Source organism: Equus quagga, chromosome 14 (genome assembly GCF_021613505.1).
Source record: "Equus quagga isolate Etosha38 chromosome 14, UCLA_HA_Equagga_1.0, whole genome shotgun sequence".
NCBI classification, from domain to species: Eukaryota; Metazoa; Chordata; class Mammalia; order Perissodactyla; family Equidae; genus Equus; species Equus quagga.
In genome coordinates, this window is record NC_060280.1 from 45,113,014 (window position 1) to 45,127,407 (window position 14,394).

General features: G+C 36.9%; 2 protein-coding genes and 8 non-coding genes across 28 annotated transcripts in view; 1 reads left to right on the plus strand and 9 right to left on the minus strand.

Moving 5' to 3' along the window:
- CEP295 (centrosomal protein 295) overlaps positions 1 to 4,108 on the plus strand; it is a 48,224-nt gene extending 44,116 nt beyond the window's left edge. For 2 of the 6 annotated variants that reach the window (XM_046638614.1, XM_046638618.1), the window contains 6 exons: positions 161 to 813; positions 1,657 to 1,797; positions 3,134 to 3,206; positions 3,377 to 3,719; positions 3,798 to 3,897; positions 3,981 to 4,108. In XM_046638614.1, the coding sequence (XP_046494570.1) occupies positions 161 to 813; positions 1,657 to 1,797; positions 3,134 to 3,206; positions 3,377 to 3,719; positions 3,798 to 3,897; positions 3,981 to 4,022 (1,352 nt within the window). In that variant the 3' untranslated portion in view covers positions 4,023 to 4,108. Of the gene's footprint in view, positions 1 to 160; positions 814 to 1,656; positions 1,798 to 3,133; positions 3,207 to 3,376; positions 3,720 to 3,797; positions 3,898 to 3,980 lie in introns of those variants that run through there. The other 4 variants (XM_046638615.1, XR_006885114.1, XM_046638616.1 and 1 more) reach the window with 4 other exon arrangements.
- On the minus strand, positions 175 to 14,381 carry TAF1D (TATA-box binding protein associated factor, RNA polymerase I subunit D). Of its 14 annotated transcripts, XM_046638633.1 has the most exons (14): positions 14,249 to 14,381; positions 12,356 to 12,474; positions 11,248 to 11,626; positions 10,194 to 10,369; positions 9,825 to 9,885; positions 9,289 to 9,454; positions 7,349 to 8,466; positions 7,117 to 7,151; positions 6,274 to 6,322; positions 5,567 to 5,613; positions 4,901 to 4,971; positions 4,369 to 4,414; positions 1,701 to 1,755; positions 175 to 304 (listed from the first exon to the last, which is right to left on the minus strand). In XM_046638633.1, exons 2-6 carry the CDS (start codon positions 12,412 to 12,414, stop codon positions 9,305 to 9,307), a joined length of 825 nt encoding a protein of 274 aa, XP_046494589.1. In that variant the 5' UTR covers positions 12,415 to 12,474; positions 14,249 to 14,381; the 3' UTR covers positions 175 to 304; positions 1,701 to 1,755; positions 4,369 to 4,414; positions 4,901 to 4,971; positions 5,567 to 5,613; positions 6,274 to 6,322; positions 7,117 to 7,151; positions 7,349 to 8,466; positions 9,289 to 9,304. The 14 variants fall into 14 exon arrangements, with proteins under 14 accessions (XP_046494589.1, XP_046494594.1, XP_046494584.1 ...); XM_046638638.1 differs by lacking the exon at positions 4,901 to 4,971; XM_046638628.1 differs by having other exon boundaries at positions 4,369 to 4,971.
- LOC124225933 (small nucleolar RNA SNORA25) lies at positions 4,212 to 4,338 on the minus strand. Its single transcript, XR_006885148.1, has one exon. It is a non-coding gene; the product is annotated as a small nucleolar RNA SNORA25 (small nucleolar RNA).
- On the minus strand, positions 4,735 to 4,858 carry LOC124225937 (small nucleolar RNA SNORA32). Its single transcript, XR_006885152.1, has one exon. It is a non-coding gene; the product is annotated as a small nucleolar RNA SNORA32 (small nucleolar RNA).
- Positions 5,332 to 5,405, minus strand: LOC124225931 (small nucleolar RNA Z40). Its single transcript, XR_006885146.1, has one exon. It is a non-coding gene; the product is annotated as a small nucleolar RNA Z40 (small nucleolar RNA).
- Positions 6,015 to 6,149, minus strand: LOC124225935 (small nucleolar RNA SNORA1). The gene has a single exon (XR_006885150.1). It is a non-coding gene; the product is annotated as a small nucleolar RNA SNORA1 (small nucleolar RNA).
- On the minus strand, positions 6,393 to 6,530 carry LOC124225932 (small nucleolar RNA SNORA8). Its single transcript, XR_006885147.1, has one exon. It is a non-coding gene; the product is annotated as a small nucleolar RNA SNORA8 (small nucleolar RNA).
- LOC124225895 (small nucleolar RNA SNORD5) lies at positions 7,235 to 7,307 on the minus strand. The gene has a single exon (XR_006885119.1). It is a non-coding gene; the product is annotated as a small nucleolar RNA SNORD5 (small nucleolar RNA).
- LOC124225938 (small nucleolar RNA SNORA18) lies at positions 7,442 to 7,572 on the minus strand. Its single transcript, XR_006885153.1, has one exon. It is a non-coding gene; the product is annotated as a small nucleolar RNA SNORA18 (small nucleolar RNA).
- On the minus strand, positions 8,623 to 8,750 carry LOC124225943 (small nucleolar RNA SNORA40). The gene has a single exon (XR_006885158.1). It is a non-coding gene; the product is annotated as a small nucleolar RNA SNORA40 (small nucleolar RNA).
- Positions 14,382 to 14,394: the final 13 nt, after the last annotated feature.

A 14,394-nucleotide genomic window follows, 5' to 3' on the forward strand; every position in this document is an offset into this window, starting at 1 on the left:
ATCCTTTAGCTTTCTATTCATGTTTACATACATCACTTTCACTCCTGAATTGTAGGAAGTAACCTGACTTTATTATTTGCAACTTACTCAGAGACTATTAGAGACTGTATGTGTATCGGAGTTTTACAACATATAATTATGATGAACTGATTTCTTACAGGATGTGAACAATCTTTTCAACAGCTTCTGCCAGAATTTTCTTCACAGGAGGGGAGCCAGCATGCTGATCTACCAAGTATTTTTAGCATTGAAGCAAGAGATTCTTCCCAAGGCATGGAAAATCAGAACTGCTCTTCGGAACAGACTGAAATATTACAAAATAAGAAAAAAAGTGTTCATTTCCAGCTCTCAGTAGAAAATTTGCAAAGTTCAGTCTTCAGTTCATCTGATGAAGCTAATGTATTTCATCAGTTAAGTGTACAGCACAGCACTCCATGTGGTTCTACCTCTAGTGAGTGCTCACTACAAGACCAACTCGAAGGCAGAGGACAGGGCTTTGAAGAAGTAGCGGAAAGGGGGGTTGATACAATGTTACCAAGTCAAGGAATAACTGAAGATAAAAATGAAACCTGTGGGATTTTAAATATAAATCCAAAGGTAGAGGAAATTGACTCTCAATTATGTGTAAGAACAGTGGAGATGGGAACTTCAATTCAGACACCATATTCATTATCTGTTCAGAATGAAAAATATTTTGAGAATTCAACTAAAGCAGAAACTCCAGAAATCATAAGAAACCTTTCTCAACTAACACAATCAGAGTTCTCTGTAAGTTCTGGATCATTTTCATTACAGAGCTCTATTCCAGTATGGGTAAGTGAAGTCTGTGTTGTCTAAGTAACATTTAGATTCATTTTCAGGAAAGACTTTTGAAACAATTGAAGGGAAGCAACAAAGCTACTTGTTAAAAGTTCCTGTTTGAGATGGTCAATCTCGTAATCATTGGACGTCTCCAATGAAATGAGATAACTCCATATTTTAAGCTGACCTGTGAATTGTACAAAAGATCTTTCCTCCCATCTGGCATTGCCCTTCTCCAGCTTCCCTTTGGAATGGTGGCTCTGCCTGTGCTTCAGTACTTAACTGTTGATCCACATTTCACTGCATTGGATTAATCTGCTTGGTTTGAACTCCAGTGACCTGAATATGGTTTTTACCTTCTAGTATTGTTTATCCTTCTACAGATAAGCCTTTAAAAAGAGATTGACGTAAGGGCAACATCTAGACCACAGATCTGTTTTATTTGGTTGCTTTTAGATTTTTTTTTGGTGAATTCTTGTTCAGTGTTTAAAACTAAAGATATTTCCCTTAAAAAATGTAGTCTGGCAGCAGTAGCCTACATTTGGCTGCAGCACAATAGCTCCTGCAGCCTTTAGCCAGGATACACCATGGGTTCTGCACAGCTCTCAGTCAACGGACGTTTCTATTATCTGCCTAGTTTTCCTTGCAGTAGATACTTTGAGACAATTATCCCATTATCTCTCCCATCCCCAAAGTCCTCTCAGTACTTCTAAAAGTGGGTTGGAGATGGAGGAGGCACCACCTTGGTCTTCACCAACTGTTGTTCTTCCTCCATAATGTACATTATTCTCACGTTTTGAATGTTATAAAGCTATTATTTTTGGACATGGTTTCCTTTTTAATTTTACTATGCAGGAGACAGAGTCTGGCCATGGCATAATGGAAGAACCAGAACTTACATTAGTAAGCACCAGTGATATCAGTATTGCTGAAATGGATTTTGCAAATTTAAGCCTGGAAGAAAAGAGAGAGAATGAGGCAAAAAGCTGTTTTCAGGTAAATTTCATAGGTCTCATTAACATAAACACACGTCAGTTAAATAGCAACCGATAGCTATTTATGAGAATTAGGGAACAGAAAAGGATAGTTTTTTTCACTTATCTTTCCACATGGCATTGTTTTCCTTACATTAGAATTGTTTGCAAACTAATTTCCTTCCCCTATATTAGATGTAAATGCAGTAAACTACATAGTGAGCAGGAGCTTACTGTGCTCACAGTGGACATTGAGGGCTGACAAGAAAAGCCTCTCAAACCTCCCTGATGGCCTTGTTTTATACCCTAATAGTCCTAAATACATATTATTTATAATGCTCTTGATTTCACTAAGACTTGGGTTGATACTCATGCTTTCCATTCCCCAATGAAAGAAATACTTTATTCCAAAAAATTTACATGGGAGGCAGCAGAGGCGCTCTTGAAAGGTAGGTAAGGAAATTCAGATCTGAGGTGGATACAGAGCAAGTGCTATTGCTTTGGAAGTTTATTTTGCACTTTTCAGTCAAGTTGCTGCCATGTTCCTATCTACATTTTTCCACTAAACTATTCCTGCCTGGCTCACAATTTAAAATCTTATAAGGTAATCATTGAAGGGAGTTCTGCCATGAATTTAATCCTAATTTAGTAAGAACTTTAATAGATGAATTCATTGATTTTAACAACACTGCAATTGAAACTGAGACAAGTGCAGGTCACCCTCACCAGCTGTTTGATTTAATTGCACATTTTGTCTTCAATCCCCACAACTTTGCAGATTAGTCCCAGATACTACATTTGTACATCGTGCTTCACAGTACTATGGCAGGACCAATTGGCCTGATGCCATTGGAACAGAATTCACCTAAGACTATTCCAAGATGTTTAGAAATGGTTCTACACCAGAACTAGTAATTCTTTTTATGATTACTGACAAAGATAGTGAAGACACAAAACACACAAGTAGTAAAAATGCAGTAGAGGTGGTAGCGAAGAAAAAAGTTTCTTAATTACCAGACTTGACAGGACTCAGGTGAGGAAAAGCTTTTTGGCTAGCGTAGGACAGGAAAGCAGGCTGGTTCTCTAGTAGTCAGTCAGATAAAGCATTTTAATAGGAATAAAACCATTTTAAAATCTTCCCCTTGCCAGAAAACTCAGTCCTAGTTACTGAGACATCAGGGCAGCACAAAGCAGTGAACTAGTTGAGAATGGAAGCCAAGTCAACTGGACATAGATCCCTGTATTGCAACTGGGGCCTGAGTAGTCACTCCCAAAGGGAACCAGGGTTTAGAACCTTAGCAGTAAGTCTGTACCATGAGGTGAAACACGGTAAATTCATCTGACTTTCTTGCAATTAGGTGAGTGAATTTCTGCCTCTTCTATCAGAAACATCAGAACATTCTGTCGACAAGCCAACGACAGTGTCAGCAGGTATGCCTTAACCATCTGAAAAGGTCTGAACCCAGGCACAGTGGGACTTCCCTACTCAAGTTCTCAACCTCCACATTTCTAGGAGGGAAGGAGGAACCCCATAATCTTCACATTAAACATTAAAAAGTTCAATGACATGAAAAAAAGAGCTTTTGTGCTTTTTTTAACAGAAACCCTCCCAAAGTTTCCACTTATACCAGGCAGCTTGCAAGAAGCATTTGTAAAACGAAAAAAATCATTTATAGAGCGATCCTCACAGCGACAGAAAGAAATAAAAAATAAAATCCATGTCTCTGAGAATTCTGAAAGCAAAACAGTTAAGGAGAAATCTACAGGTATGTTCCTCACATTTGTGTTTTCACAAAGAGAATCTGGCATTATGTATTTAATCAAATCACTTGTTCTCTGCTCAGGCTCATCTGTGAATTGCCTAAAGGGGGTGAATAAAGTCAGAGTGTCTCTTCCTGAAGATAGAAAGACTGCACAAGCCCTCATGCACCAAAGGGCTTTAAGGTACACACATATATGTATGTATATACGAATAGTACTGCAAATTTAGTAAGTGTTTTATTCCATATAAATTTCTTACAGATTATACAATCAGTTAGCTGAAGTGAAACAGCGAAAGGAAGAAAAAGCAAAGCAAGATGCTTATGCCCAGAACAGAGCAAGGGCAAAAGAATTTCATAAGGTGAGCAGGGCCCACTACAATTTTTCATGTCTAAGGTACACTACAACTATAACTGCTCAATTTTATTTCTCTTCCTTCCACAGAAAACACTAGAGAAACTTCGAGCCAAAAGTTCAACATGCTGACTTTCTACAAAAAGCATAAAGGGTTTTTTTTTAATTAAATGTAATAGGCAAAATTATTCCAGTCAATAAATTTTTATTTAAGTTAATTTCATGTTGTGATTCCTTCCATTCCTCCAAAGTTTGAGTCATATCTTCAAGACAGCCCTGTAGAAGAGAGTAGGCATTGGTTAAACTTCAGGGACCCATCACGGATGTATCTCCTCAGGAAAACATAGCACTACTGAGTGACTATTATATCCTATGGAGAACTTCAATCTTTGGTCACAGCGTTAAGAGCTCCTGGTTTTGGTCCCACAAGCCCTCTTTGAGATGACCTACAAATTATCTTTTTCTAATATGTACATACCTTTTAAAAAATTTTGCTCAATCCATGGTTGTCATGTCAGTCAATTCTATAAAAGAATATAAACAGTAAGGTTCCATTTCCAGAGATACTCAAGTAAATTCTGAAGCCAGCCCTCCCTGTTAGTTCTATTACATTAGAAGCTGCCTGGTTTCTAGCAACTCAGAAAGATTAACCAGGCAAAAGATAGTTGCCAACACTCGAGAGATCCAGGCATGCACTGTACAACCGCCACTAGGCATGAATGGTGAGTGAGAATTTGAAAAATGATTGTCATCCAATCTCATTCATTACCTTTGGCTATTAGATGGTGTTGTATTTATATTGGACAGTGCTGATCTAAGCAATGGAAATAAAACAAGGTTAACAAAATGTTCCCAATAGGCTGCAATGCTAGCAAGGTAGCAGGAGAAAAAGCCCAGTGGGAAATTTTTTTTCTGGTCATGTCCACAGCAAATGAGAAACTGCATTCTAAAAGCCTTGGTAATGACCATTATCCCTGACAAATAACATGCTGTGAAGATAAAAAACTAACTTGCCACAATTCTTTCAGTTGGGATTCTTTGATCTCCACTTGAATATGGACATACTTTAAAAATTCTCCACCTGCGGAAAAAGTTTGTAAAGTTTATATTGGAATACATTTTTCAAAATGAAGTTGATTAGGTTCCAAAGTATCCTGAAACCCAGTTTCCAACAAGTATGTATTAAAAACTCCAGGTTTAAAATTGCAAATAGTTGCCATAAACATCTTCTAAATCCAGTTCATTTAAACGAAATGTTGGGAACAAATATATGTTCAAATCAAGACAGACTTTAACCCATTTCCATTCACACCTGAATGTATTTGAAAAATGCGCTCTGATTAGCAACTCCAATGGTAGCTATCTGGAAACATGCATGTATCCAGCTAACTTTCACCTTAGAGCTTTAATGTTTTAAAATATAGCACATATTTAAGGTAGATGCATGTTCAGAAAGGCTATTTTCATTCAGCCCATTCAGAGCAGTTGAACATTTTGCCCATCATCATAACAACATACATCATTGGTAAGCAGTATACACAACACAGTGTCCTTTTTAACATCTAGATTTTTTTTCATTTTCTCCTAAGTGGTGATAGTAACCACCAGGATTATCAGCTATAAGAAGTAAAGAAGTTAAAGTCTCCTATAAAATAAGGAATAAATTAAAATCTTACCTCTAATCTTTAGGATCCAATTTCTTCAACCAATTTACTTTAGGGCCCTAGGAGTTAAATTGTAGGAAGTTCATTCCTATTTTACCAAATGATCTAATATATATATATATATATATATATATTTTTTTAAGATTGGCACCTGAGCTAACAACTGTGGCCAATTTTTTTTTCCTGCTTTTTCTCCCCAAAGCCCCCTTGTACATAGTTGTGTATTTTAGTTGTGGGTCCTTCTAGTTTTGTTATGTGGGACGCGGCCTCAGCATGACCTGATGAGTGGTGCCATGTCTGTGCCCAGGATCCGAACCAGCGAGACCCTGGGCTGTCAAGGCAGAGTGCACAAACTTAATCACACAGCCACAGGGCCAGCCCCTAAAATAGATGATTCCTTAATCATTTCTAATATTGGTAAGTCCTGTTACATCCAATTTTTACTCATTAGCCTAGCAAAAAATGTTACAGGTCTCATTGTCACCACTGTAATACACGTACTGTGATGGAAGCATAACCTGTGTCTCAATATAGCCACATTAACAATTTCTGGACACCATGAACAAGAGTGCCCATTTTCATCTAAAATGAGGCTTCATAAAAGTTTCTCTCAAGTTTACATATACACTATACAAAAGGTTTTTGCATCTTCCTAGAAGTTCTATTTTGCTGACCATGCTATCAATAAACAAGAGGCTAACAGAAATACAAAGCCTTACATGTTTAGGATCAGAGTCCATGGATGACTGGTTCTCCATGTCACACACCCTAGAAAAAAGAGAAGCATTAGTTCCTACTCACGATTATGTCCAACTAACAGTATGAGAAACTACAGGAATACTGTATCAATAAAAATACCAGGTTTAACATGCACGAAGCAAAGAAAACCAACGATGCCAGATACTGAATTTATATCGCACTGTCCTTTGAACACCCAGCAGGAATACACTGCTGAATGCAGATACCATGCAGTGCAATCATGACTGAACTGCTATAAACTTATTTTTGCTAATTTCTAAAACTTGAAGTTCCTATTACAGGTAAAATAATTTCACCTTTATTCCTAATTATCATTTCAATAAGGCAACTACATTAACTGCATTTTAAACTATAAACCTAGTTGTCCTGATCTTTGCCCTCTGTTTATATACACTTACAGATGTAATTAAGTCAAATCACTAAAACAAACAACACACCAGACATAAGGATCATGATTGCTCTTATTGGGCAGAATTTCTTATAAAAAATTGACAATCCCTATTCTAACATATCCAAGTATACAGGTTATTAGGATGAACCATATGGATTTGTCAGTTTAGTAAAAGGGTGCAAAGAAGTAGGCATTTTCATCTGGAAGCCCTAGATAGGCACTCTCCTTTTTTTTCCCCCCAGTTCTATATATAAATACAAATATGGCAAATATTTTGGCCAACATCTTAATTGTTTTGTACCTAAATAACTACCAGTCACAACAGTAATGGAGTGCTGTAGTCATAATTTACATTTTTTCAACACTTTTGAATCCTTAATAAATTTCAATAGAAATCAATTATTCTACTTACCTCTAAACATGAGTAAGTTCAAATCATATTCACTCCTACAGATAAAATGACAAATAAAAGATTAAGGACAACTTAAATGTGTGATTAAAAGCTAACACCTATACAGAGCTGAATACAGCTCTGTCAGAATTAAGTTTTAGTTCATGTCTGTATCATTCAGCAGTTGAACAGTTAAAATTCATCATATGAACTGTAATGGTACCAAGATTAACTGTCACCAATTTAAACTTACCTAAGCTGTCTCACCCTAGAACAGTATAGACCTTGTGATATGCCAATACCTACGATAAAAAAAATTGACTATTACGTCTTTCATACTTTTAGCAGCTGTCTTGTAGTTCTTTCCCACAGATCTAACACATAGTTCTGTGAGTAAAGGAAACCACATGATTACTCTATGAGGCGTTTCCAACGATGTGGGTCTACAGAAAAAGCCCCATCGGGATAGACCTCAACCACTATTTACACCATTTAAAAAATATAAACAAAAGTCTAAATTTTCAATTATTACCAGAACTGGGATTTGCTCTAGCCTTTTGGATGAATTCAAAATTGCATAAAAACAAACATCCATTTAAAAGAGATTTAAAGAAATCATCCCATAAATTAATCACTTGGTAATGACTGTAACAATGCTGCATAGGAACAGCTGAGTATATACTGATGAAAGTATGCCAACTACCTACTACAGATGATCCAAAGGAAAAAATGTACATGTATAAATTGAAGTCTCGATTTTTATGAACTTCAACACTGCAATGTTTTACCTTTGAAATTCCCAGATTACAGTGAAATTTTTACTTCAGCTGAACTTTTGCCTCAATTTAATAACTATATAAAATATTTTCTCATTTGGTATCAGTTATAAAAACCAAGAAAAATATTAATGTGGCTATATTTGGAAATAAGTAGAAGACAAACATATTGGGTGCTTTTTAATGAAACTTATCATCATTGAGGTTTATGAAATCTTGTATCCTAGCATTACACTATTGTATCTTCTACCTCATGTTAGATTATGCATTAATTAAAAATAATGTTGTATATGCTTCAAGTGGCAGCAATATCCAAGATTCTGATTATTGCTGTAGCCTAAGATTGTTTGGGGACCCTTTACTCCAAAAGGGAAGATGGCACAGTATCACTATAAAATGTGTGAATCCTAAGATTCATTTTCTGAAATGACATCATAAACAAATTAAAAGTTGGCAAAAATGTCTTTCAATAATGAGACCTGTGGACATTTAAATTACCTGACAACGTACTACACTTAAACAAATCAGATACAAAAACTCACCTAAAGCATAAGACATACCTTAAGTCCAGACATTGCGTTCTCAAAATAAAAGCCTAATAAAAAAAAGGAAGCCATCTTTCGTGTCAACATCAAAAACCAATAGGGCCAAGATTCCCCTTATATCCTATTTTAATTATCAATTCTATAGCCTGGAAGCAACCTTTGTTTATCAATACCCCACCCTCATCACTTTATTCTGCTTTAGATACAATGTTCCTTCTTATCTGTATCAAAACTCATACTGAACAATGAGCTCTGGGTTGCAAAAGAGGATTTATTTTCTGCACCTGTCTCTAAGTCTTTGTCCACAAATTAAACAAAAACAAACACAAGTGCTATCATAAAATGCAGTATATACAGTAGCATAATTGACAAAATACAATAGTGAAGAAAATGGTAGTCGAAATATCCTAGGTAGTTAGGAAGGGAAAATTACTAAGTTCTTACTACAGTATTAAACATTTGATACTAAAGGTCACTTGTCTGAATAAAACTGGGATAAAAATGGGGGGTTTCACATACCCTAAAGAGGGTGGTTGGTTATGAATCAGTGTTTATTATTATAACTAACATTTCCTTTTTAGGGTTACAATCTCTGTACTACTTTGATCCAGTGCTCAATTGATGCCTGTAAGCTCTCTTACCCTGAAATAAACAAGTATAGGCAAAAAAAGTAGTATCTTCTCATTACTTCTTATTCTTTACGAGTTTCTTTCAAATTTGTTCAAGTTCTTTTTATTTTCTCCTTGAAAAGTTCTTTTTCATCACAAGGATGGCGCACGCGCGTGTGTATACGTATATATACATTCATTATATATACATTCATCATCTTTACTTTCTTTCTCCAAATGTTCCTTTTTCTCAATTCTGCTTACCATGACATTTATATACCTATTTTCTTTTCAGGCCATTCTGTCCAATGTTTTTGCACTTTGATGCCCTCTTTTTAGACAAAGCATCTTCTCCAGTATATTCCTCTTGTTCTAAATATACACTCATCTTCTTTGGTAATTCAGAACTTATTATGAAACAATTGTCCTCCTGCATAAGAAATATAAATATTAAGCAATAAGTAAAACTTTATTGCTTTAGTAATTATACATAACTGAGCTCTAGGTTATTTCAAATAACATGGAGACTACATCGAGATGTTACAAATCCAAATTAAGTTCTGCTTATTTTCTCATTGGATATACCAGTAGCAATACCACATATTACCTTACTTAACAATAGTATTGAAAAGTCTGTGTTCTCAACTATCCAAAAGTTCATTTTTATTTTTTCATTTCCTGTACCAAATGCATGGAGTCTTTCAAAAATTAACTACAGTCTAAAAGTAACTTTTGGATAAAATTCTTCCTGTACCAACTGCTGCTGTGCCTACATGAAATGGGATAAAAATGTCACTTACCACCAATTTGATATCACACTCATCATCATGTTCAAGATTTGTTGCAACCTCATCCTCTGCTCTGTAATAGTAAAATGTATCACTCAGATGACAAAATCTTCTAGAACCCAATTAGTAGTATACTGTCATGATATACAATTCAAACAGTAATACTAGTCAAGGAGAAAAATTATGTTATTTCTAACACCCCAAAATGGGTATCTCATGTGCCAAGCTTGTAGCTCAACTGTAAATAACCCAGATGGACTACTATATCTTTGCTCATCACTATTAAAGTATAAACAAATCAAAAGCATAATACGGAGCACTTAACATTAACTTTAAAAATTTGCTAAAACATGATCAAAATTATTTCACAATTAAACTTACGCCAACTCTTCAATAGGAGAGAGAGATCCATCGTCATCCAAGTATTTATATCTACGACTATCAAGGTCATCTTTTTCTAAATCTTCACCAACATTCATTTGTTTCAAGGATTCCTTGAGGTGGTACTCATACTTCAGTTTTTCAAGGTAGTTGAAAAATCCTCTTGCGACTGCTTGCTGTATGTAAAAAACACCAAGACATGGCCTTACAAAATAAATTTTCTCACTCAGCAGATGCCCATATTCCAAAAGGGCAAGGATTCCCTTACCAAGAAGGCTTAGTGACACTGATTTAACTACTCTGCCACATGCAGAACACACATAATTTATCAAACGCTGGTTGTAAAAAGAATTCACTCTTCTATCTAGCAAGTTAATCAAACCTCCCTAATTAGTACCAAGGAAAATTGAAGCATAAATCTTGTATTATTTGGGAATTGCTAAAGACATTTTTAAATACAAAAAACCAAATTTCTGACGTTTATTATCATCAACTTAAAACATAAAAGGTTAACGAGTAGTAACCCTTTCAAATAAATCAGATTCTAGAGCAAGGGATTGTAAATTCTGCGAACATTTAACTCAGATATTTGAGTCTACTACTAAGCATTAAGGCGTTTATCAGGCAAATCTGTCAGGAACTGAATATTCAACATCTGTAAGAAAATGAAGTCTATTTTTAAGTCACTTAACACGAAAGGCAGGTGTGGGTTTGTCTTAGGTGACTGTAAAACAAGTGAGAATCGTTTGAGTTTTAGGGATGTTGTTTAAAGACCCTGATAGGATAAAATCAAGGGACTTGATAGACTCTGCCTTGGAGCACTTCATATATAGGCACGGTCCCTGAATATACACTAGTGAATGAAGATTCCACCCAGAAGCCCAAGTGAAGTTTGAGCTGAAGGACTGGATGGTCTTTAAGTGGTAAGTATGGAAGAGCATTATCAAAAGTTGCAAACTATATATTCCAGGCACATCTAAATTCTCAAGGTGACCAACAATTCACTTCGCACATTTTAGCTTTAAGTATCAGCAAATATAAAATACTGACTCACTTCAAAGGTTAAAATTTTTCTCCAAGGTAATGGTCTTCTTCCATTCTTTGATTCTAAAACTGGGAACCCAGGTCCTCTGTCTCTAATATGTTTCTTAGTTATTCGCGAGCATCTTGTGCTTCTCCTTCCTTTTGGTCTTCCCCTTGGTCTTCCTGTTGGCTTATATTTCCTCTTCTTACGTTTCTTTTTTTTGAATCTTTCAAAAATAGCTTTTAAAGTCAGTGGCCTTGGTTCAAAAGATGAGTCACTAGATGAATCTCTTTCTTGAACACTTTCAGGCGAATGAACAAATTTTCTAATAGAGTTTCTTTGCCTCCGTTTAGGTGAGTAAGGAACACACTGAGTTTTAAATAAGCTGCTACCCGAGGAAGAGTTATCACTAGAAAAAGGGGAGATAAATTACATCCTTTTACATTACTGAATGCTTATTATCAGCAGAGTACTTTTCTTCCAGCCCCAAAACACACTCAGGATAATTCTGAGAGATGGGCTCAGTCCCAGCCAACCACTTAGTTCTGACCACTCTAGTAAAATGGCACGTGCCACAGCACTTAAAAAAACTTCTGAGAGAAATACAAGTTCCACAAAGGCAGTCTTGTTCACTGCTAGAGCCTCCTCTAAATAAAACAAGAGTGGCCTAATAGATACTTCCTGTGAATATACTAGAAATGCTGATTTTGGTTTCCCAGTGAAATCAATGGGTGAGGTAAGTGGACATCTCCGTCACATACATAAAGCCAGCATCCTTGATAAGGCAGAACATCAGAACAAGTTGATTTTTAAGCAAGATTCCCCAGTGATGTCCATTTTCTTGTTATAAAACTAAGATAATTTAGTTAGGAAGAGATGTCAAATTGGCCTACCTAGAGAATATACTTCTGTTACCCTGGGTTAAGAATGTGTCCCACTGTTAACCATTTAACTTTCAAGGTCTGTGGACACCAGGTTTTCCCTTTCTTTCCATTTTCTTGAAAATTATATTTACCACCACTCATTATCTACAATGGTTTATGCTTTCCCAGTAATTCAAATACAGTAAACATTATCATCGATTCTGTTTTCCAGTATAAATCTGGTGGTGGTGGTAAACACCAGAAAACGCACCTACCTTTGATTTTCAATCTGCACAGCTGAATCAGATGCTGTTGCATAGTCAAGAGAATCCATTCCAGATACGTATATCTCCAAGTCCTTCTGAAAACTGTTTTATTCGTCACTGGTTCTTTGCTTTTAACAGAATTGACGATATAAATTTGTCAATGTGGTAGTTTCCCTGAACATATGAATGTCAACACAAACAGCTAGTATCCAAGTAACGCAAAGTTCCAGGTAGTCAGATTGTGCCAATATATGTAAATTAAGGCAAAATCATATACAAAGCCTTTAACACGTTCATGTAGGAACTGTCCATTTCAGATCAAATTTTAAAACCTAAAACTTTTATTCACCAGTTCACTTTTTGACTTGTGCCTCCTAAATCTATCCAATGGAACAAGAGTCCAGAAAAGCATTGTCATTTCCAAAGAAAGTATCAGTTTTTCCGTAACAGTAAGAAACATAATTTTGTCATTAGCCATATAGTAATGTACAATTATGAGTATTATTGTACAATTAGTGGCCAAAATACAATTTCCCAAGAGCAGATAGGAACTCGGAAGAAAAATTTTTACACAGCCAGAAGGTAGACTGTGGCCCCAGTATACCAGGAAAAATCATCATCACGATTTATCATCTCAATCCAACAGGGCACTTTAAACTCCTGGTCTGGGATTTTCACTTATGGCCTCTTCCCATTCTTCCTGTGATTCATCAAAGTCACTGTGAAACTTCGTCCTCGCCATATTATCTCCATATTACCCCTTTACCACTATGCGTAGTAATTTAAAAGTTCTGAATTCTCAAACTTCTGAATGAAAGGCTAACAGACTACAACAGTGGTGCCCTTTGTGTTCCTATCTCCTTAGAAAATTTTACAATAGCTTGAGCAAAATAGAAAAAAGACGACGCCTCATTTTACTACTGCATCTCCCTTATAGGGGAAGCTATCCTTCTTCCATTTCCCACTTTTCTTCGTCTTTAGCATACTTGAGAATGACAAATGAGTAAAGAAGAAAGGAGTCCTAGGATAAAATACCAAATATTTCAAATATAGGACATCAGTAAGGTCATACAGATCTTAGACTTGCAAACCGTCCAACGGGCTCGCGGTAATTTCACGGTGTTTTATTGCAGTTTTTTAAAATACAAAGTCTAAGAAATAAGTCATGAAAAAACTGCTCAAAAACGAAATTCAACAAAAATTGGGTCCAATGGCACTGACGGTATACCTGAGGTTAAATATTAAATATCAAAACATTATCAAAATAAAGTGGAGTTAACTCAAATATCACTTTTTCGGAAATTGTTTAGAAACCATTCCTACGTTAAGGGTTGCTTCCCATTCCGAGACTCAACGATGAGAGGCCACGTGGCCAGCTAGAGCGCTCTACCTGCGCTGACAATACCTCTTCAGGCCCTCACGGGGAGTGACCTTGGGGCGAGCGTCCCCAGGAAGCACCCAACCTCATGCATGGTTACCTCGCGCTCATGAAGATTCATTCAGAAAACGTGTATTTGTCTATAATACATCTTAACTTTTACATCCTAGACCAAGTGACCGCGCCCACACTATAATCGCCTTAAGTGTGGGCCGCAGTCCAGGCACGAGGCCTGAAGCCCACAAGAGCGAGCCCTCCAACCTCAGGGCCTGACTTCTGCTGCTCGATGCTCCCGAGCAACGCGGGGGTCCCTGGAAAGCTAGATGGGAAGCCCTCCCTCGCCCACCAGGCCGGGACGCCAAGTCCTCTTCCCTACCCATCCAGACTGGCAGACGGCTTGCACCAACAAGCGCTGGCTCACTACGGGCCTCAGCCCCATACTCGCTGCCCGCAACCCAGGGCTCGGTGAGCTGGGTCCATCAACCTTCTGTCCTCAGCGTACCAACACGCCAACAACGACCTACCTCTACAGCCGCGCGGAACAAAAGAATAGGCAGTCCACGCGACTCGGCTAATAGTGGGGCCGAGGTCTCGCGATAACAACTTAACTCCCGGAAGAAAATGAGAGGTGGGAGGAGGCCAGATAGCGGGGCGCCATTTTGATCGCCGC

What these genes read in the sequence shown, in the direction of transcription:
- TAF1D (XM_046638638.1), bottom strand. Translation starts at nt 12,414, where the DNA reads ATGGATTCTCTTGACTATGCAACAGCATCTGATTCAGCTGTGCAGATT. An exon ending in GTGCAGATTGAAAATCAAAG is followed by an intron (nt 11,627 to 12,355) that starts GTAGGTGCGTTT and finishes CCCTTTTTCTAG; the next exon opens with TGATAACTCTTCCTCGGGTA. An exon ending in GAAAAATTTTAACCTTTGAA is followed by an intron (nt 10,370 to 11,247) that starts GTGAGTCAGTAT and finishes TTTTACATACAG; the next exon opens with CAAGCAGTCGCAAGAGGATT.